Raw genomic sequence first — 24927 nt, forward strand, 5'->3', positions numbered from 1 at the left:
TATGAGAGGGTCAGAGCTATTACGCCTTCATTTATTTCACCCAACAATACAGCAAGATGATTTTTTCAGTGTGATGAAGCTGAAGTAAATGTTTTTGCCTCCAGTTTTCTTTTGTTTTGCCTACAGCTAACACCACGGTGTAATCATGATGTAAACTGTGAAAGGAACTCATCAGTGTAAATTTGTGAAAAGAATTCATGGTCTTTCAGTAGATATGAAGTGGTTATTTTTATTATGACACATCATGCTCATTAATAACATGAAAGGTTCTCAACCTTTTCGGCATTTCAACATTCAACAACACATGATTTACTGTAGATATACACAGCAAACCTATTTTGAACAAAACATTTCAAATAAAACACAAAAACTGTTTGGATATAACAAATCAGAATAAGAGCACACACCTGAACACTTAAAACAGATAAACCATAATTCACCAATTACAAAGAATTTAAAATACATGCAACAGTTTCAGTAATTGATTCATATTTCTGTATAATATGAATAACAAAAAAAAATGCAATTTACACTCTGCTTTACTTTTATGGTTTTCAGAAGTCTTCACTAAACGACTTAGTAGATTAATTAAGGCTGTTTACTTGAATAAAGCAATCTAACATGCACATCATGATTTCCAACAGAGTTGTAATTGTGTTGACTCACTTACAGATTGTACATTTCATCCAGACTTTTAATAGCTTCTTCTTTACTGTATCTTTCCCACTCGCTAGGAATTTCACCATGACCCTTGAACTCTCCGTTATAACGCTCTTCCAGCTGTTTCCGGAATCGACACACAAACCATTTCCAGTATGTCAGGTTAGACCCATCAGGAGTAATGCTCCAGTTAGACAGATGTGGGCCACCATCTCTGTACTGTTTATAGGGAATGGATTTTGCTAAACAAGAAGAAAAAAATTTTCTCTCACTTGCAACATTTGTCGTGCAGAACTCAACACTGAACAACTTTGTGTCTTTGTAACAGACGCCATCGACTGCAGGAACTCGATGAAAAGTTACACTGTGGTCATCAGGACTGTGATCTTCCACAGTGTTGGTACAGACAGCTGTACAGAATGGACACTGTACCCAGCAGCACCTACACAGCTGATCGATGAGGATTTGATCTGGTTTCAGTCTGAATTCTTTCATCTTATCCAGTGAGATGTTACTCATCTCTTTAACGATAGATACAAGACCTTTCTCTACCTCTTCCTTAAGAAAGTCAAAATTGTTGATGTCACTGAAGTTTTGTGAACAGATGGTATCAAATGTCAACTTTTTTGTTAGCAAAGTGGAGAATTTGTCCACCCACATGTTGGTGTCTCCGCTCTGGGTTTTTACTTCTTCTGTTGAAGCAAATAAAGCTTGACTGACTTCTTTGCTGATATCGTCAACATTTTTCTTGAGTATATTCAGAGCTTTATCTCTGTGTTCTGTGAAGATGTATTTCTTTACTTCTTCCTTTATAAAACTCTCCACTTGTTTCCTTGGATGTCTGATGTAGGTGATGAAATCATCAAAGTTCTCTTTCTCTGCCAGTGACTTCAACACATGTTTCTCCAAGTTCAGCCTGTTCCCACTGAATGCTGGGAAACTGCACCTCATCTCTCCAGCCAGGTCAATGGCAGTCTTGTTACAAACAGCCTCAACAATGGAATCCTTCAGTTTTTCACAGATCATTTCTCCAAGAACAACAGCAGATGAACTTCCTCTGCAGAAGCTTTTGAAGATATTGTAATACTGCATTTTCTTGCTTTCTACATAAATGAGTGCATCATTGTTCATTCTGAATTTGTTGTGTGCCTCTGAAAGCCAACTCTCAGCTCTGTGAAACACATACAGTAAGAGATCTACTGTAAACTCCTTCTTCAGAGCATATTTCCTCATTGATTCAAATTCTGTCACTTGGTCTTTTACACTGTTGGCCATTTCTTGCAAGTAAGTTGATCTGTAGCCTCTTGTAGCTACAGGTCTGTCCTTGATTTTGTCCATTGACTGTTTTTCAACGTTGTCAATGAAGGAACGCATCAGATTTTGTTCTTCATATGGTAGTGCACAGCTGGGTGTGGGAAAAATCCCCAGGATTTTGTGTTTAATTACATAATCACTATAATCCTTCAAATCTGCAATGTTCTTGTAGGTGTGCTCTTCCTTCATCCTGTCAAATATCAGTTTACATTCAAAACCAAGCACTTCAAGGATGTTAAACTGGTCATCTTTCAAGTTGATGTGCTCAATAGGTTTTACATCTGATGTTAATTCACTAACCCAGACTCCCCAAACAGAGTTGAACTGCTTTTCAAGTTCCTTGTCATCTCTGGTCTTGTCTTTTAACAGCTGAGCAAGTTCTTTGCCCTTTTGTAGCAGCTTGTTCTCAAACACTGTCTTTTGATCATCAAGCTTTTTACAAGCTGCCTTCTGCAGAAGAACTTCATCCAGTTTTCTTTTCACTTCTTTCATCTGTTCGTCATGGAACTGGCTGATTTTTCTTTCAAATTGTCCTTGCCACTGAACCAACATTTCTTTGTCTCCATTATCTTCAAAGTAAGTTGTCATTTTGTTTTTGATTTCTTCATAAATTTTGCTCATTTCATTACAAAGATAACTGAGTTCAACCTTGTACATGCCTCCATTTTCTATTCTGGTATAAAGCTCGTTTTCAATAGTCAACATGTTGTTTCTCAGAGCCCAGGTCCAGTTCCCGTACTGGACCTCAAGTTTTCTGTACACAGCAATTTCAAGTGTGTTTTTGAAGCTGAAAACAAAATTTTCATTCATTAGAGCATTCCACAAGTTCTGGATTTTACCTTTGAACTGTGAGAGAGTAACCCCAGCAGACTGGGAGGCTTTAGAGAGGATGAAGTTCTTCAGATCTTGGACACTCTCACTGTAACCTGGATTTGGAGGAGCCATAGGTGGACTTCCCTCCCATAGTTGGGCAAAGTATTTCACATCTTTCTGAACATCAAATGCAATGACGTCACTGAAACACTCAGCATCAGAAACTTCTTCCTTAGCTGCTAGTTGAGCCATCTGGTCCAGTTTTTCTTGCAGGCGTCTTTTTCCGTCCATGTTTTTCTCTGCAGCAGCAATATCTGTAACATTCTGGTGAACAAACACGCAACTTGGAGAAAGTTTCACTTTCTTCATCCTCATAAAAGCCTGAACAACGATCTGCAGGACATCCTGCATGTCAGCTGGATTCTCTCCAAAGATGTTGATCAATGTCATGTTTCCCAGACCAACAACAAATGTCGCCAGTTCATTGTCGTGGTGAAGAGTGAATGTGCCTTCTAGCTCCAGAGCACGCAGTCCTTCAGTGTCCACCACTAGAATATAGTCAAACTGAAAGTCTTTCTTCATCTCCTTTGACACTTTGACCAGCTGCATGAAGGCGCCCTTGGTGCACCTGCCAGCACTCACTGCAAACTGCAATCCAAACATGGCGTTCAGCATTGTTGACTTTCCACTGCTTTGTACGCCCAAAACTGACAACACAAAAACTCTCCGGTCGCCCAGTTTCCTGATGACTTCATCTAAAAGACTAGAGATCCATGTTAAAGGTACATGACCTGCATCACCATCCATCAGCTCCATCGGGTGTCCTGATATCATCAGTTCTGCAGCCAGCTTAGGGTATTTAGACCAGTCAGTCTGAAACCTTCTCTGGCTGTTTCTGCAGAGATTTATGGGCTTCATAGATCTGTCCCATTTCTCTAAAGATGTGCTCCAAGCCAAAGGTTGCTGATTGGAGTGTCTTTGATATTTCTTCAAGCTCGGTTTGTTTGTTTTTTAACAGATCAGATTTGTCATGTTTCCTCTTCAGAGCCAAGACCTCAGACCACTTTTCATCATATCTTTGGAGAATTGATGTGAGATCATCTGTGGAAAGAGCATCTATTAGGATCTGAATCCATTTGAGGAAATATGCTTTCTCTTTTGATGGCAGTGATGAGAGACTTTTAATGAACAACTTCATCATTTCACCACAGGAAGCTCTGCATTGATCTTCTCGTATTTGCATCAGCTTTCTTTCCTTTTCACATTTTTCTTTCTCAATGTGACCTTTAAGGTGATACAGGTCTTTCATTGTTCTGCACCAGTCATGCCACAGTTTGCCGTGGCAAGGTAGACATGTTTCTTTGATTTTTGAAATGTCCATGCCCTTTACTATTTTCATTGCAGCAGATTTTCCTTTTTGGCAGACTGTGTCAGCTTCATCCACTTTGATTCCAGAGACCTCAGCCATGGCTTCAAGCTGGAAGGTTTTATGTTGTCCAGACAAAATCTTTACAATGATTCTTTTCAGTTTTTCGGAAACATCTGCCTGGCTTTTGTCTTTCAAGCCCATTTTGTATTTTCCCTCTTTCATTTGACCTGCACCACAATCATTATCAGTTATGAGACAAATTAAGGGCTTTGGGGACTTGAGAAGGGCTGAGATAACTGTAAAGTTTTTGTCCCCTTTTTCCAGTGTTTGTACAAGAACAACATTGATGGAAGATTCTTTGATCAGTACGTCACGCTGTTGTTCAAACAACAGAGCATCACCATGAAGATTACAGAAGGCCACGCAGTCAGTGAAGGCATCATTGGTTTTTCCAGCAGGACAGTACCAGGCAATCTCTGCCACACCATCCATCAAAAGGCGTGATTTGGTGCTACCTGGACAGTTTCTGTGGAAGAAGGTGCTGTGACGGTCGTTGATCAAAGTGTTCATCAGCTGAGATTTAGACACTGACAGTGAACCCAGGCGGAAAAATGACACCATGGGAGTCTGAGCTTTGTAGATGGGCATACTCTTCATGGTGACAGTGTCTGAACTGTCTTTGGTTTGAGTTATCTTCCATGTTTTAATTATTTGTCTGAATGTCCACAGAGGAAACTCAATATCCATTGTGAGTGGGTCAGGGACAAGTAAAGGTAAGGCGTACTGACATTTTGAAAGCTTTGTAATCATGTTCTGCTTAAGAAAACTGTCTGAGCAGTGGAATACTGCCATCTGAACGTCCAATGGATGCACGTGAGTGTATTTTGATTGGTCCTTGTCTTTACTGGTGCTGAAAAGAGCATCAAAGTCATCGTCGTCTGTTTCAACTGTTTCAAAGAGTGGATCAAGCTCTGAGTGACTTGCTTCAGAACTGTCTTGTTTTACAGGAACATATCTGGCTCTGTAATCTAACATCATCAACCTCTGCAGAAAATTATGAGCTAGATCTTTCTCAGATATTTGATTATCCTGTTTCAAAGGTGAACATATTTTAAGAAAATCTGCAGGAGACAACTTCTGTGGAAATTTGTCTTGAAGATGAAGTCTTTTGAACAGTGTTTCAGTTTCTCTTGACCATTGGTTCTTGCTGTTGATCTCTTCAGAAAACTTCACCAACTGTTGTTAATAAATCAGTAAACATGTGACACATGTAAATATGTTGTACAGTGTGATAAAATTAAAGTTCTTGAGATCACACAAAAAAAAGAGTTCCTTACCTCATCCTTTTCTCCAATCATCTCCATATCAAGGTCACCTGAAGGACAACAATGAACCAGAGTGTGCTACTGAATCTTTACATTTCTTTTATGTTCACCAAGTTTAAATTATTCTGAAATTTTAATTGTTTTTGATCTTTGGATTGTAAATGTAATTATTAACAACTGGTACAATCCTCACTGGTTTGAGTAGGTATTACAGATTAGATTTTAGACTCACCTCCTAGTGTTTTGCTGTCATTTTTCTTTTCTGATTGTTCAACATCAGCAGGTTTATTCACCGGCTTAGACTAAGAAAACAGGACATAATTTAACACTTAGTTTACCTAGTTCAAACTGTTGACATGTGAGTATACAGATTCACACCAACTTTACAACAATTCAGAAAACAAGAGAATATAAACCTGTGCATAGTATTTATATGAAGTCAGAGAAAGTAAAAAATAAAAAGAAATAACAACTCTTCTACAAAATTGTTCTTAACTTTCCTTTTCTAGTGTTAAATCAGGATGTTAACAGAGTCACAATGTGTTTTAAACTGGATTAAAAATCTTTAGTCCATCTTTAGTTTAGTCTACAAGGGTGTTAAACAGTAGGTAATTTTGTATTATTTATAATGGGCAATAGGGTTGAGTTGAAAAAAGTTTACTGATGACAAAGAGTAATGAAAATATCTCACCTCTGTTTTAGCTGCACCCTCCTCCTCCTCTTCATTTGCTGTAGAGTGATTCAACAACAATTGTCAGGACCCATAATCATGAGGTCTGAAGAGCATCTTGCTTTGTTTCAAATTACAGATAATGTTCTTATGTTAATGTTCTAACATGTTCTCCTTTACACCAAAAAGAAATAATACATTTGATTATTTGTATTGCATTTTTTTCTCATATACTTTAACATCTGTTGAAACAATCTCAGATGTTGAACTTATGTCCTCCAGAGTATGACTCTCCTCTATTGAGCAATTATTTGTTACTGCTGCTTTTCTTGGTGACCTTTATACCTCCTGTAGTCTGTTCTTTTGGAGGATTGAATGTATATTAGTGTACAATCACATTTTTAATTATATCACCTTTCTACACACAAGTAGAGTATCCCAAAATTTTACATAGTTATATTGCCTGCAAATGAAAAGTTTTTATGAAAAGTGTTGGTGTATCTGACAATAAATTCTCACCTGTTTGATTTTGCTCAGAGGAGTCATTCTGATCCAGGTTTTCTTCCTGCTCTTTATTTTCATCAAACATCCTTCCACTGTAGTATTCTGGTTTATTTTCAGAGACCATAACATCTATTTTTTCTAACAGATCTATTATCTCTTTTTCATCCGTCATACTTCTTGTACATGTGTGGTATCTTCTTTCAACAAAATCTCTGTTAGCTTTCAGGTCTGTCAGCGCATTTTCACAGTTGTCATCTGACTCATAGGTCACAACTGTCATTACATAAGAGAGTGATTGTTTCCCAAAAGCTTCCTTTAACCACTGCACTCCTGAACTGTAATGGCTGTTTTACTGACCATTTGGTAGCAGTAGGAGAAAGGCATGAATTCCCTGATTTAATGGAAATTTGTCGACCTTTTGTAGACCAAGCATGTTAATGACAGAGATGCGTCGACCACACAGATCATACAGTTTGGGTGAAAACTGTCCCACGTCTGTTTGCTCGTCATGGTTGAGTAAAATGTTTTTTGATCCAATCTCAGTAGAATCTGTGTCACCAATCACCACAAGTGTGAGCTCAGACATCACTGAAACAAAACATAACAATGTCCCAATGTTATAATAAAAATTGACAGAAATTTTCAGTGTTTCAGATATAGCATTGCTCAAAGGTACCACATTTGAAAGTAGAACATGGAGTATTTCTAGCATTCCCATTATTCTTTTTAAACTTTATTTAATAGGCTACAGTCTATAAAATCTGTCTTTAATAATTCTGTTAAAATATTACCTTTCTTGGGGATGGTAGATCTTACAGATGTTACTTCAAACTCTCCTCCTTCGGGTTTGTTTTGCTCCACTTTCTCAGCTTCACAAGGTTTATACAGTGCATTAGACTAAGAAAATTATTCAATTTAACAATTAGTTCTCCAGGTTGGACCCAGTGAAGTCAAGAATATCTTTTTTTAATTTGGAGACAAAGCCAAGAATAAGCATCATAATGACAGAAACACCATATAGCAATGTCTAGGACCAATAAAACGGTAAAACTGGATATGCCTACACATTTTATGGTGGAAGGCACCTTTAACACCAGAGACTGTTCTCAGGTAAAATAGGTAGATAACATAGGTTGTTTGTTTGTAATAGCAGCCAAAAAACAATCAACACACAGTTTTATATTATTGTTATACAGAGTTTTGGTAGTTATTTTGTGTAGCTACTTGACCAGTTTTTACTACGTCTTTGGCCTTGTATTTTCTAGTGTACTTTTATCATGTGTCCAGCAGCGTTTGCTGTTATTGTTGTCACTTTGTTTACTAGGCTGTTTCCTATTTCTCTTCTATTGCTAGATTTATAACGACATTACTCCTATGGTATTATAATTGGTTCCTTTAAAACTCCCATCCCTCACAGGGGGTGCAATTTCAACGTGTACCACTACATCTCACAGTACATACACAAACATTTCTGCTTCAATTTTGTAATTGAACCTTGGTAGAAACTAAACAGATCTGCTGACAATTTAATATTGTCTCATATTCAATAGTATCAAGCTCTGAGCACATTAAATCCTTTAATCTCACATGCTATAGGTCTGATAGTTATTTTGGTTGTTGTGAATGACTAAGTTTGAATGGCAATAAAAATATCTGGTGTTGCTCAGATATTTAACCTTTTTTTGTCTCAGTTGCAAGAGAAATTTGTTTTTATAGGAATTTGGAGAAATTTCTTTAAGTTCCTTACTGTGACATTGGCCTATTTCACTGAGTTTATTTCTTTATTTATACTGCAACAGATGGAGACTGAAATACCAGTATTACTTATCTTATAAGGTGGAACAAGACACACATGTAATCTCCCTCTGTTAAAGTTTAACCTCATCCCGTCACAGTTTTTACATTACCCTCACTGACTTCCTGTTCTGACTTGTGCTGAGCACATGTTACAGAAACGTTACAGCAACATGCAGGTTCCACCTATTCAGACTGATGCTGTGACTATATGTAGAATTTATGAGGTTTCTTAGTGACACGAGAACAACATGTTAAACTGCTGTTAAAGTTTTTTTTACCCATTAATGCATCTATTGCCAAATAAGAAACAAGTTGTAGAAAAATATAATTTTAATTGGACAGATGTTACTAAAGAGTATGGACATTTCATGTGACATGGAAAATTGAATAACTAAACATTTCTTATGACAAATGCTGACATAGCTATAAAAAAGCACTTGAATTAATAGACTGGAAAGATTTTACCTTGGCTTTAGTTGAACTTTCCTCCAACATTTGCCTTTGCAATCTGTCCCAGATGGTTTTACAGATTTGTTTGCAGACTCTCCTCCTGCTGCTTCATCTTCTCTTCATCTTTGTCATATGAAAAAAATAAAAGGCATAATTACCTTTTACTGGAAACGCAACTTACTATTCACACCTCTAGTCTCATAGTATACAGGCACTGTTCATTTGAGTGTAGGGGTACTGTAAGTTTTAAGTGTCTTACTCATAGCATCAAATCCTGATTTGTTTACTGCAATTAAAATCATGTTAAACTTTTAATTTGAAAACATTTTGGTTCCTCAACTTATTCAGCATGTTCTAAGGGAGTATGAGAAACATCATTGGTTTGTTTGAAACTGAAAATGACTTGGATCATTTAGGGTGGGACGAGAGTGAAACATGCTGTGTCACCAGGGAAAATGTGGGGAAAACTCTACCCCATTCATAAATTACCTAATTCAATTTTAGCTTGTTTTGCTTAATACTGTAACTTGCATGTTAATACAAGCAGCTGAAAATAGATATGTGATAAACCACATAACAAAATACATCAAATTACAATGTTTGTGTCCCTGTGAAGGATGGATATACATTTTCTCATTTATAGAAACACAGTGTGAAAATGTTAGTAAGACTCACCTTTTTCTGTGCTCTGCTTCTTCAGTGTAGATGTGGCTGCCTTATTACATATCCTCACTCTTCATCCCATTTATAGAGAGATTGGTGAGCTTAGAGGCAGTTGTTAGTCTTTCCCTCACAAACTCCTCCCACAGAGGCCAAGATTCACTGTGAAAGTGAAAGTCAGACATCTCTCTCAGACATTTGCAAAATCATGTGACTTAGAGGAAACTGATGGTCAGTCCTACACCAGCTGCAAGATGCCAAGAATAAAATACTGTTCAGCTCTGGACATTTGCTACTTGCAGTGCTGAGTTGTTATTTGTCTTTATGATACAATTTAATTGATAAGTAACTACTAATCTTATTAGCACTAGGCATCTAGTGCTAATAAGATGCATCTCAAGTACTAACAACTGAGTGATTATATCTGTGTTCAGCTCACTTCTCTGTCAGTGGTAAATAAGGAGTCTCATGTATGATCTGTTGCAGTACTGACAGTATAGTATGTCTATCATACTAAATCTAAATTGTGACTAATCAAAGCTACTGATTTTATGCATAGGCAGGAGTTAAACGTGGATATTGCAGGTGAAAACCAATGTGAATCAGTATGTGGAAAAATGTATAATATAAACAAAACTTTCTAAAAAGAAATCTATATTTGCACTATTTTTATTAATATACCCCACAAAAGACAAACTGTGTGTTACATTTCCCTCCTCCAGCCAGCTGAGGCAGTGTCCCCGGCGGTCTCTGTCTCTGTTTCCCTCACTTCCGGGGACAGGCCTTGGCTGATTGGAGTGGCAACAGGTGTGGGTTTTAGCAGGTGTTTTGTGTTAATCATTAGTTTGTCTTGTATTTAAGTCCTTGTCTGTGTGTTTGTTATTTGCTAGTGTGTCTACCTCGTTTGTTCCCTGCCTCGTCCATTTACCTTTTCCCCGACCTCTAGCTTTGTTCTCCACGGTTCGTAAGTCTTGTTAGTGTAGTCAGTTTGTTTGCTTTGTAGTTTGTTCCAGCATTTAGCTGCGTTTTTTGTTTCTTCTAGGTTCAGCTTTGACTGTGTAGTATTAGGTTTTGTCCCAGCGTTTGCTGTGGTTTTGTTTTCGTTTGTTAGTTCCAGCTTCTGCTGTGATTTTGATTTCTGTAGTATCGTGTTTAGTTGTGAGGTTTTGTTTATTATATGGACTAGTGAGTTCCTAGTTTGCCGGTCTTTTGCAGTGTTTTTTAGTTTAATTCACCTTTTGAGATTTTGGTTTGTTCATTTGATTTTTGTTTGCATTACATCACCTCTGTTCTGTTTTGTTATTATTTCTGTTAATAAATCTTGTGTGGGAAATCACACTCTGTTGTCCTGCTGTCCTTCTGCAACTGGGTCCACTAGTTAGCTCATTCGTAACACTGTGACCATTTGACAATATGAATATGAATCTTAAAACTCATATAACATACCACAGCATTTAAAAATACTTTTTTAGAGAGACCCAGAACAGAGAAGGATAGAGAGAATTAATATTAATCACCAGAAAACTAAGTTGTGGTGTGAGGAGACCCTAAACAGCGAGTGACCAGAGTTCACTCCTGTTAACCAAAGCTGACCTGACGGTGCAGTCACATGACAATGTTGTAACGTTTACCCACATATTGGAATATAATAAAACTAGTGTTGGTCTTGTAATATGTACAGGAGTATAACAGTAAGTAATACAAGGGTCAACTTGTGTCATTCGTGTTTCACACACAATTTCAAAAATTTACATGTTACAGTGCTGAATAATGGGGATGATGTTCAGCAGATGTCCATTATCTGAGGGGGTGCAGTGTGAGAAGCTACTCCTGATGGTGACTCAAATAAAACACAAGCTCGACATCAGCTGTGTCAGCGGCTGCCATAGATCAATTCCTCTTAATTTCTTTGTTTGTCTTATAATCATAAAGCAAACAGACTGTTTATGTTTAAAATAATCATTTTCAAGTAAGTTTACAGTTAAAAAAATAATTTCAAAACTTAGGGTGTATCGATTCTGAAACCTAAACTGAAATAATGACACACACCAATCTCCTTGTGTTGTGGTTCTGGAGTGCATGTAAAAAAATATCTCTTTTCATACACAGCTACAACTATAGCCTAACCATGAGCCCAACTGTCAGCATGAAACGCTGCAGGATCATGCTGTTTATCTACAATATGTGGACACAAATGAGAAAGTCACGGCTGCTGTTTCAAGAGTGTCGAAAATTAGGGCTGGGCCTGAACAGATTTCCATCAGGGTGGTAGTTTATCAAACTACCCTGCCAGATAATGTCAGGGACAATAACCCTAAACCAAAATAAATCTAATACAAAATGAGTTCAAAGACACAAAATCCTTAATTTGGAATTCAACATCAACCCAACAGAGATGCAGTGACGTGAAGAGAGCTGTTCACACCACACACCCTAAGAATCTGTCTGAGCTGAAGCAGTTCTGAGATGTCTTTAACTTACTTTCTCCACCATCACCCTATATGTGTATAATATGCATTGAAACCTTGTTTTAGTGTTTTAATTGCAAATAATTAACTTATAATAATTAACTCTTCTCTCACTGCTGCATATTGTAGACATACACACAAACACACACCTAAGAAACAGGATGGTGATGAGAATGATAATGATGATATGACAAGAAGTAAAACACAGAGTAAGACACCTTTAATCATTGTAGAGTTATTAATTATTCATTTTCCTCATTACATGGGGTGTTGTATTAGTTAGCACTGTCACCTCACAGCAAGACCGACCCCAGTTAGAATCCACAGGTAGGTCAGGTGAGTTTCTGTGTGGAGTTTTAGTGTTCTCCTTGTGCCTGCAGGTGTTTTCTTCATGTACTATGCCCAAAGGTGTAAATGTGATTATGAATGTTTGTCTGCGTCTATATGTCAGCCCTGTGACCTGACCTGACCAGGGTGTACCCTGCCTCTCATCCAGAGACGGCTGGGATAGGCTCCAGCACCCTGCAGCAACAGCAGGTAGGATGATGGATGAATAGATGGATGATTACATCCTGTGTTTACACACATATACAGTGTATTTACAATGTTCAACAAGGATGAAAGCAGATATTTCAGGCCTTTATCACATAAACCACATTTTATAAAACAAATATAATACTGATAAGGGCTTCATAAACAGTTGTGCAGTTATATACATGTAACAGATGTTATACATAGCAAGATAAACTAAAACTGTAATTGTACAACTGCCTTAGTTCTTATAACAGTTAATTTATTTACAATGCACCGATGTTTTTCATGACATTAGTTATAAATCCATGTTCTTCAACTTTCAGATTCAGCTTAATGTCTCACACCTTTGAACCTGAACCATCCTAATGTAGGTGTGGCACATTTAGCTGTTGGACTTCCTGGTTATGTAGTGACAGATTAGTACTGAGCAAAACAAACTGAAAAAAGTTTGTTCTAAATCCATTATTTTCTAGTATCTGCAGTGTATTCAGATGCTGTGAGTATAATTAATGCAGGTGGAAAATGGTTTGTCTTTGTTTAGACTCATTTGTTTAGTCTCATTCAACAATCAATCTATTTTTAGAAAACTAATGTGGTGCAGAGAGAAAGGAAGGTCCAGAGTTCAAATCAAACCTTCTTCCTACAGAAACTAAAAACAGACCAGGACCTAGTATTTGACCAATCAAACAACAGCTTTTGCGACTTCAAATGAACCCAGAATATTTCTCTGCCTTTATTAGATAGATAAGATCCGCTCTCTCTTTTTCAGAACAGGCTCAACATCTAGACTTTGATCTCTTCCTCCTCCTCAGAAAAGGCTTGTGGTGTTTTATGGTTTTGGGAGGAAGGAGCTGTGGTGTTGTTGCTCAGCTTTGTTCCCTTTGTGAAGGAGCCTCCACCGTAATGACGAGACAGCACATCAGCTGCCCTCTGGAACCTTTCTGCCTCCATTACAGGTTCAGCTCTGTGAGGAGACCCAGCAGACGCATCAGGTGTCCTCACAGACGTCCTGTTCTCTTCCTGCTGTGTCCAGTTAGCGGCATCGTTTATGTCCCTGCTGAATGACTCTCTGCATATTGAAGAGTTGGGTGAAGACACCCCAGGACTCTGCACTGGTGTCTCTGTTAGAGAGCAGTCATCTTCTTCTTCCTCATCCTCTCCTTCCTCTTCCTCACCTGCTCCCTCTCTGTGATTGGACATTAGGCAGCTGGAGCTGTCGATCAAGCTGAGCACCTCAGTCATAAGGGAGGGGCCGAGGTCTACAGTGAACGAAGTGAGGGAGTCGGAGCGTGTTAGTGTGAAGCCACTGCTGTCTGGTAGAGACCCTTTGCGGGCATCTCCATCCTGAAACTGTCTGTCAAGGCGAGAGGGACGGGGCAGAGTGACAAACCCAGACTGCAGACCTGCAAAAAGACAGGAGATGAAAACTAAGGTCACGGAAATGATCCAAACTAATGATACAAACAACACAAGAGACACGTTTACAGTTGAACAGCATAAAATCCTGAGAGTAAATTCACTGTTGTTCTAGACTTATTCTAAGTAAACTGATATTTATTCAATGAAGTGAAGGAAAAGTTATTAGTTACAAAGACTAACACCCTAAACTAAGTTGGAATTTAGTTCTGGTAGATTAACAGTGTTTCTGTTTCATTCAATATTATTTTACCTGTCCCCACAGTATTTTTCATACAGTGTCTGTTATTGGTCCCACTGTTCAGGGTTTATGGTGCAGTATTTTGATTACCATACAAAGAGAAATATTAGCATTATTATTATGAAATATGTTGATTGAATTCACTTGATTTATCATCTAAATGCAAATCTTTTGTTGTCACTCATGTTTGGAGACACATTTTTTTGCAGCTTGAACTGCTGGCAAAAATCACCACCAACAAAATTAGATATTTTTTATCAGAAATATAATATAATTATTAAAAAACTCAGATGGGGCTTTTTCATCCTGTTTACTATGGCTCCTTCACCAGAAGATGGCAGCATTTGAAAACCCAGCAGTAATAGTAAGTGTTCACATCCTGTCGGCCCACACCTCCTCCACAGTTCTGTGATTTCCTGCAGAGACAGACTGATCTTCCTGTCTCCTGGAAGTTTGTTGTTGCAGCTACTGAACTGTAGAAAACAATATGAGATATAAGAGTAGCATAATCCCATTGAAAGTGAGAAGAAAAAGAAGAGCGATATTTAAACCTGCTAATGTGAAGTAAGTAAAAACTGGAAATTCCCATTGGGCTTTACAATGGGGGTCCATCACAGAGTCTGTGATGTTCACCTTAGATTTTACCTTTAGTAAAGTCTTAGTAAATGTATATATATTATCTTTTAATTTATATTAACACCCATTTCTGCCACTATGAATTTAAAAATAAAGAAGTTACATTTGTCATGAGGAAAACAGCTAAGTCAAAATGATCAGATACTCCAGGTGAAAATTTGGACAAACTTTTCTTCTTAGATTTAAGCATTTGCAGAACATTTGCACTTTTTTCTTGTATTAATACCTGTGCTCTTATCTCATACTTGGAAGGGTTTGTGTTTAAGGTTTAAGGAATGAGATTATGATTTAGATAGTCCACCAACAGTGATGAAAAAAATCTCCCCTGCCCCACATCAGTCAGTGTTTGCAAATTCCTTAGGAATTGGGTAAGAAATCTGGAGATGGGAAGGGGACTTCCAGGGCACTCTGTGCATGCTGCTGTCTGATTGGTTAGCAGATATAGTCAAATGCTCAAGGACATGACAGTAAACAGTCACTAAGAACTCTTCTCTCTCACAAACCAGCTGTGTGCGTTTCTGTTTATAGACCTAATTGTGTACAGGTGTTGCCTAGGTGATTCCAGATGACTCAGAAGAAGCCCGTCTGTTTGCTGGTTGTCTTGGAGGACTGAGGGAACGTTGTCTCAGTGTGTGTTCACTGACATTTATCGTTGTGTTTGCACCAAGTCAGCTCAGCAGCTCTTTCAGATTTCAGGTTAAATAGGAAGAACACAAACTGTAATGATGTATCAGTTAGCAGATTGGATTCTTTCCTTATTTGTTTACAGGGCTGCAGACATAAGCAGGTCATTGACCATCCTAAGATTACAGTAAAGACTACAGTAACATGTGTGTCCCATCCAGGAACCTAACTATAAAATTCATGTTCCAGGTCTCTAACTGCTGAATATGATGTGGCCAAAAAATGATTCCTTGATGAATTAGTCATTTAACTTAGATTTGACGTCTCATAATGATGCCTCTGTTAACACTATACTGTATACAAGACATACAGTGTAATACTAATGTAGTGTTGTGCCCTATTAGCACTAAAGTGGCCTAAAGGCACAACTATGTAGACAAATAGTATAAAGTAAGTAAGTAAGTATCAAACCCACATTCTCAGAACGTCCAAGCAGTCGTCTAACTGACTTAATTCTTCTTTATAATGTGATCATTTGATCAGAAAAACTCTAGCTCCATTTCAGTGCCCCATAGCTTCATCATTTGTCCTGTGAAGCTCAGAGAAGCTCATAAGCATCTTCAGCAGTCAAAGCTACACAAACTAAATGTATATTTTCAAAAGTGAATTCCTTGTTAATGCCAAACTCCATATTTTCTTATTATCATTTCACTGCAGCTCAACAGAGAAGAGCAAGTGTTTCCCAGGATGGTGACACTGGGAGAATGATCACAGCATGATATGCAGATCTTCTATTGTTTTGTGAACATGTCCTTTTAATTCAGTGTCTGTTCACTTTTAATGAAGATGATCTTGCTGCTAAGCTGCTTTTAAAGCTAGAAGTGATTATCGGTACTCTATTATCTCACCATATGTGCAGAGGGAGTCATCTGTTGAGCTGATGGAGCTGGGGAACAGCACCCTCTGCAGACAGCCATTGTGAGTGTCAATGTTCAGCTGAGGCAGGGAGATTGCGTTCTTGATGATGGGAGAGATGTCTGGTGGTGGGGATGACAAGTCCCGGGAGCCCCCTCGTGGCCGTGCTCCAGAGCTCTTCCATCCGTGGCGAAAGGTACGTGTGAAAAACCCCGATGTTTTAGAGTCATTTGCTGAGTCTGGACTTCCTGGCTCTTTCGTTCCTCCGTAGTTGCTAAGGAAAGAAGTGTCCCCAAACACATCTCCACCACGGCCAACATGCATAGTATGTCGGAAGTCACCCAGTGGCGGGCTTATCATGTCCACAGAGAGTTCACTCTTGAAACGTCGTTTCCCCTGAGAGCCAGACACAAGGCCCTTAATCCCTGGCAGCTTTCCCAGACTCATGGTGGAAGAAAACTTGTATTTCCCTTCAATTTGAATGAGAGTGTCTGTGATTACATGTCAGTCAAGTCTGAATTCCAGTTAGAAGTCCACTGTAAAACCAGAGAGAAAAAGAAAATTAAAATGCCGGGACAGTGAGAACAGAAAACACAAATATGTGGTTGTTCAGTTGGTAGAGAATGTGCATATAATCCATTCTCCACACGACCAGAGCCAACTATTCATCCACTGTCAGCCCACGGTTTCCCCTTTTGGATCTACACTGAAAGATGCCAGTATGGATGTGGAGTCAATCAAGTCCCCGTCTACATGCCATTCTGTCTCTCCTTCTCCTCTCTCCTGATTTCACACACAGCTAGTACTGCACATCTGTCTAAAGGCTCAACTCACTTCTCCTGCACAGCAGCAGCTTTCATTGTGACAAAATAACAAAGAGGAAGAATTACAAGGCCATACCTCATCTGCTTGGGTTACCGCAGCCTATGTGGTTCGAGATCTTTGGGGATGACTGGGCGCTCGCTCAGATCTGGTTCAGCAAACGATAGTTTAAAAATACTAAACCCAGCCACAACTGTAAATATACTGAGACATAATTCCAGCCAAACAACTCAGCTGGTTTGTGGGACAAAAGCAATGAAACAGACTGATGTTTCAGCTGAGTTGACTTACTGTCATATCTTTTTAGACTTTGAGAACAGTCTTGATGTCAAGCTCAAGTTGTGTTTTGCTCCCAAGACTACAAGAAGAGTATGACCTCATCAGGAAGTGTTGCGCAAGCAAAGGATGTTTTATTCACTTTTTACTGAAACCTATAAGAAGCTTTTATGTAGCAGGAATAAATTTGAAGACCAAGTAATTGTTCTTTGGACAATATGTGGCATCCGGCACGCATGCTGAAGTTTATAAATACCTCTGATAAGGAAATCTAATTGGATTGAGTCTCTTTATAAACCTAGTTACATCAGATTGTGTTTTCCCTTCTCACTATTGTTTAGGTTTCAGGTAAGTGTACAATGATTAGTTGTTTAACTTACGTTGGCATCACACCCACACTGCATGCAGTAATGAAAAACACATCGAATGACGAATCATCCACTGGAATATTTGAGTCCCTTCATTTACTGATCATGTTCCTTGTAGCTTGAGAAACCTTCAGTAATCCTGTGTTTTTACAGTTCACTCAACACAGATGAATGCCAACAACAATATTCCCACTATGTTGCTTACTTGCACAAGTTCTTTTTGAGTTTGTCATCTATAGTTGTCAGCTTCTGGGAGGATCCTCAGTGTCTCATCCAATAACTTGTTCTGCACTTGTCTTCCTTACAGGCTTATCATGGAGAGAGCACGTGGGGGGTCCACTACCATGCACTGTCTCCCACTAAAGAGGTTTATCCATGTGCACTCAGGCATTTTGTCACCAGGCCTGTCCCCTCTTTTTCTCTGTTCACTGGTCCCTCACTGCGCCCAAGACGCCAGAACTTTGAGAGGCAAAGAAAACAATCAGAGCTGCGGAAAAAGGAGGTCGAAGCTTTCTAGAAAAAAGGGAATTAAAGTAAAGTGGCGTAATCCAGCAGCACTTTTGTCTGCATCGTCCTGGTGGAAAGATAAGGCTCCGTCAGGATTGTCCATGCACTGGATTAGTTGATAATCCTTTCTGTCTTCCCTCCCTCGTTGACTCCCTCACTTGCTCTCTGCCTTCTTCAATCCACTTAGTTCTCTGATGGTGTCCAGGTAGGCGGGGTTGGAGGGGGCTTCTCTGTTTTCATTCAGTTCACCTAAGAGAAGAGACAAAGAGAAAAAGAGAGATGTGAGTTACACACTCGGCCAAAGACTAAAGCAGGAGCTTTCACATTAATGTGTCTGGCAACTGAACTTTGGATTGACTGATGCTAGGAGTGTTTTTCTCTTTCTCTCTGCATGTGAAGCCTGAGGAGTCAGCAGGTTCTCAAATAAAACCTGACCTCATCGATCTTTGAATAGCCTTCGGTGTAATTTTCTGACCCGACATTTTAGTACAAGGTCTCTCCTTTATTCCCTCGCAATTCAACATCAATGCTCTGATCAAACACAGATTATAATTCAATTTATAGCACTGAAAACATTAGATTAGATTAATTGTATTTTCTGCTTTGTCTTCTATCAGAGTAAATTGGGGTTTGCTAGTTGGACAGGATGCTAATTGAAGATGTCACCTTGCTTAGCATTTTTAATAATTTTGTTTCTTAAACTACAAATTCACTTGATTTATCTAAAAAAAGAAAAACAAAAAGATCTATCAATAATGTTAATAATAAAAAAACATTACCTGCAGCCCAGTTTTAATTAGCATGTTAATGTGCTTTTATGCTAAAATATATTTTGTTTTCGATAGTACACTTACAATTGAACTTATTGAATCAAGATAATGAATTGAATCACACTATAGCATGCTCTCTCTGCATATGTTCCACCACACTGTTTTTAGGTTGCTTAGTCTATCCAACAGATTTGTTGATAACATCCATTGCTCCCACTATTAAATTTTTCCATCAAAGTCTTGTGTATCTGTTTTTCCAGGATACACTTTAAGCACATTTTTCCTGTCTGCAGATGAAACGACTCCAGGCACAAAGAGCACTGGTAAGCTCCAAACACGTGAGCACTCCAAACTTCAACCAGTATTGGATTAATGTCATGCTGGAGTTACTACCCAATCTGGACTTGTGATATAACAACTTGAGCAAGGTGAGGGTGCCACTCTTACTGGGCACTGGCCTGGGCTCAGATTACCTTCCCTAAATCTTCAGATAATCCCAGTTTTTTATCAGCTCCAGGACAAACACTGGGGGCGGCATGATTCACTTTCACTGAAGACAGAACTGAAATATTAAAGAGAAGGACGATGAAGGTTTGGGTGTGACAGCTGGAGTAATCTTAGACAAAAGTCATTCATAAATAGGAGGGAGGCAGGTGGGGATAGATGGTTTTAGCTGATGCCTGATCCCTCAGCTCTGTAACGTTTAGCTTAAGGGAGTGATTAGAGCCTGCGGGGCACAAGAAGGTGAGAGACAGATAATCATTAGTGATTCAAACTTCCTTTGTGTCAACAAGTCTGATTAAACTGTAAGAAACTTATTTTTGCTGAGACTGATGTCATTTTCTGTTGATTAACATTTACATGTACTTATTTAGCAAATGCTTTTATCCAAAGCAACTTGCAAGTGAGGTACAAGGCAAAGCCAGGGTAAGGATAAGGAGGTCTTGTCTTAGAACCACTACTGGAGGTAGACCACAGCCGGGATGAAAACCCCAGTTTTCCTCAAGGAGTGCAGTGATCTTACCACTACACTATCCAGTCGATTAACACCTTACAGACACAGTTTTAATTTCTAAATCCTATAATAATAACTTTTATTTATTTATCTATTTTTGCTGTTGCATTCCAGTTATCTGATGTTGCAGCCAAATTACATGTTTTCCCTGCTTTTAAAAAATACTTTTCTATTTTCTTTCTTTCATTTTGTTTTGTTTTGTTTTGTTTTGTTTTGTTTTGTTTTGTTCTTACATGGATTGGAGCAGTAAACTTCTTCACAGACAATAAAACCTACCCAAGAATTCACTTTGGGAACTTTATTTAGCAAAAATGGCCTCGTTAGAAACACATAAAGGCATTCAGATATGCTAAACATGTTATTTATCTGTAAATTGTACCTGCAGACATCCATAAACCAGCCTGTTTCGCATGACTGATTGCATAGACAGAGACTGGCGGGTTGGAACGTGTAAAGCGAACAGAGCAATGGGGAGAGCAGATGGGACGCCATCTATTATGGCCATCAAATAAAGAATCTGAGGATGTTGGTGAGAAACACATTTTACCTTTCTGCTGTTATTTTGGACTCTTATCTCTGTCACAAAAACTGCCACTGTCCAACATGCATCTGTTCTGTGTCTAAGATTTATTGTGTTAATTGAACATCTGGTGCCACAGAGCCACAAACTGAAGAACGAGACTGTGGTGACATTTGAGGGTGCGTTCAGTCACCGTGGCTCGTGCACAGACACACACACACAAACACTGGGCTGTGTCACAGTGGGTCAAATGTGAGGTTGCTTACTCCACTGGACCGGATCACATTGGTCCTTTTGTAACACAGAGCCAGCAAACCGTGGTTGAGGTCAGAACACCCTGACCATTACACATGGATCCAAAATACAACATGCACTCAGTTTACAAGCTACTGCTGCAACGTGGCAATACACTCCACGGCCTGCCAAGTCCTCATGGTGAAGAGGTGTCTGCACTACATTCACTTAATTGTCTGATTTGAATGTCTGATATCTGAGCATGATGATATGGCTTCTTACAGGATCACACCATGAACACACATATGTATTATTAGTTGATGTGTCATATCTGTGAACACTTTGACTTTTAAATGAACCTCCTGTTCATGTTCACTCCCTTTCACACTTTCCATCTTCTCTTCCGAGTGAACAAAATAACAGATAAGAATTCAGTGCACAGTGAGACCTCTCCATCTCCAGCTAGTTCGCTGACATTTACTTTAAGAAAAACATTGCATGACAACAGTACTCTTAGCAGCCAAATCAATCTTTACGGTTGTCACTGTTTATTAGTTTGATGCATTCTCTTTTTATGTATGGGAGTTCAGTCAACAAAGCATAGGGGAAATGAGGCCAAGCAATAATGAAGAGCAAACACATCTTTGAAGATACAATGAAATGTATGTTTTTACTTTCACACGTTTGTTCTATTTTTATATGTCAATCACTTTATCTTCACCTCTATCAATGCACTCAGTGTGTTGTTTAGACCCTGTAGACACACTTTTGTTTCATGTCTACTTTATATTTTTTACAAACTAGTTTCTGTTGGAGAATAAAAAGACTACGTTAAGTGTGCAGAAGTAGGGACTGAACCTAAACAGCTATGACTTAATTTACCGTACAGGACATTAAAGACACACAGCAACTTTCCTTAAACTACAAAAACAAACAATATTTGATGAGCTTTAACTTTTAGACATGCTGGAAAGTCTAGTAACAGTGACCTCTAAGAAATTCATTCATGCAACTCATCATTATAATATAAATCAAATAAAATCATAGATATATAATCATGAATTAGCTTGAAAATATAACATGTATGTTAGGTTAATAGGTTAATTTAAAAATTAACAGATTCCCCCAAATTCCTTACTAAGAATTTACAGTGCAGATGTGTCTTGATGACACCTCAGTGAGCCAGATGTTTGCATAGTCTCTCTGACCCTGACAGCTTCTCTCACAGGCTGCCAGCCCATCTGAAATCTGGCCCAACTATGGAACAGTTGTTATGTAGGTTAACTAAAGCAGCACAGCAGCAAATTGATTTTCACTGTTTCCACCAAACACTGTCTCTTCGCCTCAGTAAGAACCTGCTGCAGTTAGATAATATCGGTAACTGTGTGAAGTCATGATCATGAAGTAATACAGTTCCTTTTTAATATTGTAGGTTAAGTTTTACTATGACCTTAAAAAACCCATCACCACTAAACTAATGGGAAGTAACGCTGCAGAAGAGGATGTACATGTGTAGAGGGTAACAGCATTAATAAGAAGGACCTGAAGGCAACTGTCTCTCTGTTGCAAACATGGGTGGATAATGTTAGGTCAGGAGTTTTGAAACTCTTCCTCTTGACATTGTCTTGCAGCTGCAGTGTAAACACACGTTGTTTGGCCTCTTTGAGCGCACTGACAGTTGTCTCAAGTCTCCATCCAGATATTATTTATATCTGTCAAATGCTACTAATTTGCATTCAAGATTTTCACAATTTAGAATCATGAATGTGATCAGGTGGTTGTATTACCTCATGAAGATTCAGTATATAAGAAGACACTTCACATCACTGTACAGGAAAACAGCGACTGTCTGAGGTACACAGATAAACCCGCACCCTAAAGTTAATTACCGAGTAAATATTAATAAATGACCGATGAGCGGTGTCCAGTGCATCTCAACCAACATAAATTAGACAAGTGATTAACAAACTCAAGTTTTCTCAACAATCTTACCTTAGAATAAGCTTCTAAACGCGCGGTCCGTGCGCCTCTCCTCTCCGTCATCCTCCTGCGGTGTGTGCGCCCTGGTGTTTCCGCTCGGACGCGAACTCTGCGTCAGAGCATCGAAGCGGCGCAGCTGCTCTGCGCTGCGGGTGACAAATGGAGATGGAGAGGAAGAAGACACGGAGAAAGAGGAGGAGGAGAAGAAGGAGGTGGGTGGACTGAACAGAGATGATATGCTAATCGGTTGGTTGTTTCAAGTTGATGTGATAAATGACCTGTGGCTGATGTTTATGAAGAGTAAGATGAGAACTACACAGAACAACATAGAACAACATAGAACAACATAGAACAACATGCAGAAGGCTGCAAGAATAAACCGCTGTGAGTCTTCCCACACTGTGTGTGTGTGTGTGTGTGTGTGTGTGTGTCTGTGGGTATTTGCTTGTTTGTGTGTGTTTCACTGTACTTACTGCAAATCTAAGCTCATGGTTAGAGCTTAGACACACACACACACACACACACACACACACACACACACACAGGAATCATTCATATCTTTTTCTCAGGACACCAAGTTTACTTTTCTCAGTCACACCTCTTTACATACACTCACCACCTACACTTGGCCAAGCAAGACTAGTGTGGATGTGTGTGAAAGTGCACACATGTATGCTAGTTATGCGCACAGCATACAGATCAGCCATTGTTTAAAAGGGGATTCTTCACAATTTGATCTTTACTTTTTCACAATTCACAAGTTTTAGTAGTAATGGTATTGATCCTGTACTCCTATCTGACTGTTGGAGGGTTAAGACCTGGATTTCGAGCTGAGATTAGAATTAAATTGACATAAGCGTTAATGTTTTACATTTAGTTTTCCTTTTTAAAGTTAGGGTATGTGGCTGGGGAAATCAATCTCATTTCAGTCCACTGTTATTAAGAAGTAAGAAATGATGGCACATCTTGTTCTCATGATGTCATCTGGCTTAACATCTAATGTGTAATGGTGGAACGATTAGTGCTGGCACCAGCTGCTTCATTCAGACAGAGGGCAGAGACAGATACAGATGGAGGTCTAAAAGTTCAAGCTGTTGTCCAGAGAAATCATTTTATTAACAGATGGGGAAAATAGAAACCAAAAGAGAGAATGATTTGACTGTGGGATTAAATTAAAAGAAAGCAGGAGACACAGGAGAAAAGTCAGTGGGCTTGAAGGTGGGTGAGAGGAGACAGTGAAGAGAGAGAGATGTGAAATGAGGAGGAGTGAACCTTGAGAAATTGGGGGATCATCTTTGCTGTGAAGTTAGGAGGGCGAGCAGCTCCTGTTGACAACAGCTGCAAAGTATCAGAAGCTCTTTGACGAGCAGTGAATGTTAGAGCGAAGAAAAGCCAACAAGACAGAGGGAGTGAGAAAATAATGGGAGAGAACAGTGATGGAAACCAGACATCATGAACTATCACAATAAAAATGTTTTCTCTGTCAAGAATCGTGTGGTTTTATATTTTAATCATTATTGTGCATCAAAGTGATGTTAGGGATTCATAGAGGTGACAGAGAAACATGAGTAAACAAAGACAAACAGAGCAAACCATGAAGATTATGAGCATGTAGGGAGGAAAGAGACAGAGGTGGAAAGGAAGGAGTCAAACAGGATGACAAGTCTGAAGCAGAACAATGTTTTTTTTCACAGGAAATGACTTGCTCACCAATGAGAGAGACGCTTCAACTCCTTTCAGACTGAAGCTCATTTAGTTTTCAACAGGTCACTATCATTACTGTCACGCCGACTAAATAAGTTCATCCACTAAAAACACATTTAAACAACATGAATTAGTGTAAAGTTGGTTTCACCTAGAGCACGGCTTTTCATGGTGGGTGTCCGTCAGTGTGAGTAAGTCTGCCTCCTGCTCTGCAGGACAGAAACCCAGACTTGGAAGTCACTGCTGAGGAAATGTGACAAGAGGACAGCAGAGTGATGACGGTGATTTATGTAGGAACGGGTTAAGGGCTACATGAAAGAAGTCGATCCCTGCGT

The 24927-nt window shown here is 38.9% G+C and overlaps 2 protein-coding genes across 4 annotated transcripts; both read right to left on the minus strand.

Moving 5' to 3' along the window:
* Positions 1-229: 229 nt before the first annotated feature.
* LOC113152380 (interferon-induced very large GTPase 1-like) lies at positions 230-9665 on the minus strand. Its single transcript, XM_033326088.1, is given in 9 exon segments — positions 230-3663; positions 3665-5392; positions 5494-5531; positions 5714-5783; positions 6173-6210; positions 6671-7243; positions 7447-7552; positions 8918-9025; positions 9578-9665. Coding segments are annotated over 8 exon segments (5580 nt in total). The 5' UTR covers positions 8948-9025; positions 9578-9665; the 3' UTR covers positions 230-666.
* A 2499-nt stretch (positions 9666-12164) lies between these two features.
* On the minus strand, positions 12165-23039 carry cdc42ep1b (CDC42 effector protein (Rho GTPase binding) 1b). 3 transcript variants are annotated; one of them, XM_026346117.1, is made up of 5 exons: positions 22901-23039; positions 17875-18618; positions 17297-17366; positions 16390-16932; positions 12165-13967 (listed from the first exon to the last, which is right to left on the minus strand). In XM_026346117.1, exons 4-5 carry the CDS (start codon positions 16841-16843, stop codon positions 13348-13350), a joined length of 1074 nt encoding a protein of 357 aa, XP_026201902.1. In that variant the 5' UTR covers positions 16844-16932; positions 17297-17366; positions 17875-18618; positions 22901-23039; the 3' UTR covers positions 12165-13347. The 3 variants fall into 3 exon arrangements, with proteins under 3 accessions (XP_026201902.1, XP_026201895.1, XP_026201886.1); XM_026346110.1 differs by lacking the exon at positions 17297-17366 and having other exon boundaries at positions 18068-18618; XM_026346101.1 differs by lacking the exon at positions 17297-17366.
* Between the last annotated feature and the right edge of the window lie 1888 nt (positions 23040-24927).

The sequence above is a fragment of the Anabas testudineus genome, chromosome 8 (assembly GCF_900324465.2).
Source record: "Anabas testudineus chromosome 8, fAnaTes1.2, whole genome shotgun sequence".
In the NCBI taxonomy this organism is placed as follows: domain Eukaryota; kingdom Metazoa; phylum Chordata; class Actinopteri; order Anabantiformes; family Anabantidae; genus Anabas; species Anabas testudineus.

What these genes read in the sequence shown, in the direction of transcription:
- cdc42ep1b (XM_026346110.1), bottom strand. Translation starts at nt 16,843, where the DNA reads ATGAGTCTGGGAAAGCTGCCAGGGATTAAGGGCCTTGTGTCTGGCTCT. An exon ending in TGACTCCCTCTGCACATATG is followed by an intron (nt 13,968 to 16,389) that starts GTGAGATAATAG and finishes GTCTTTTTGCAG; the next exon opens with GTCTGCAGTCTGGGTTTGTC.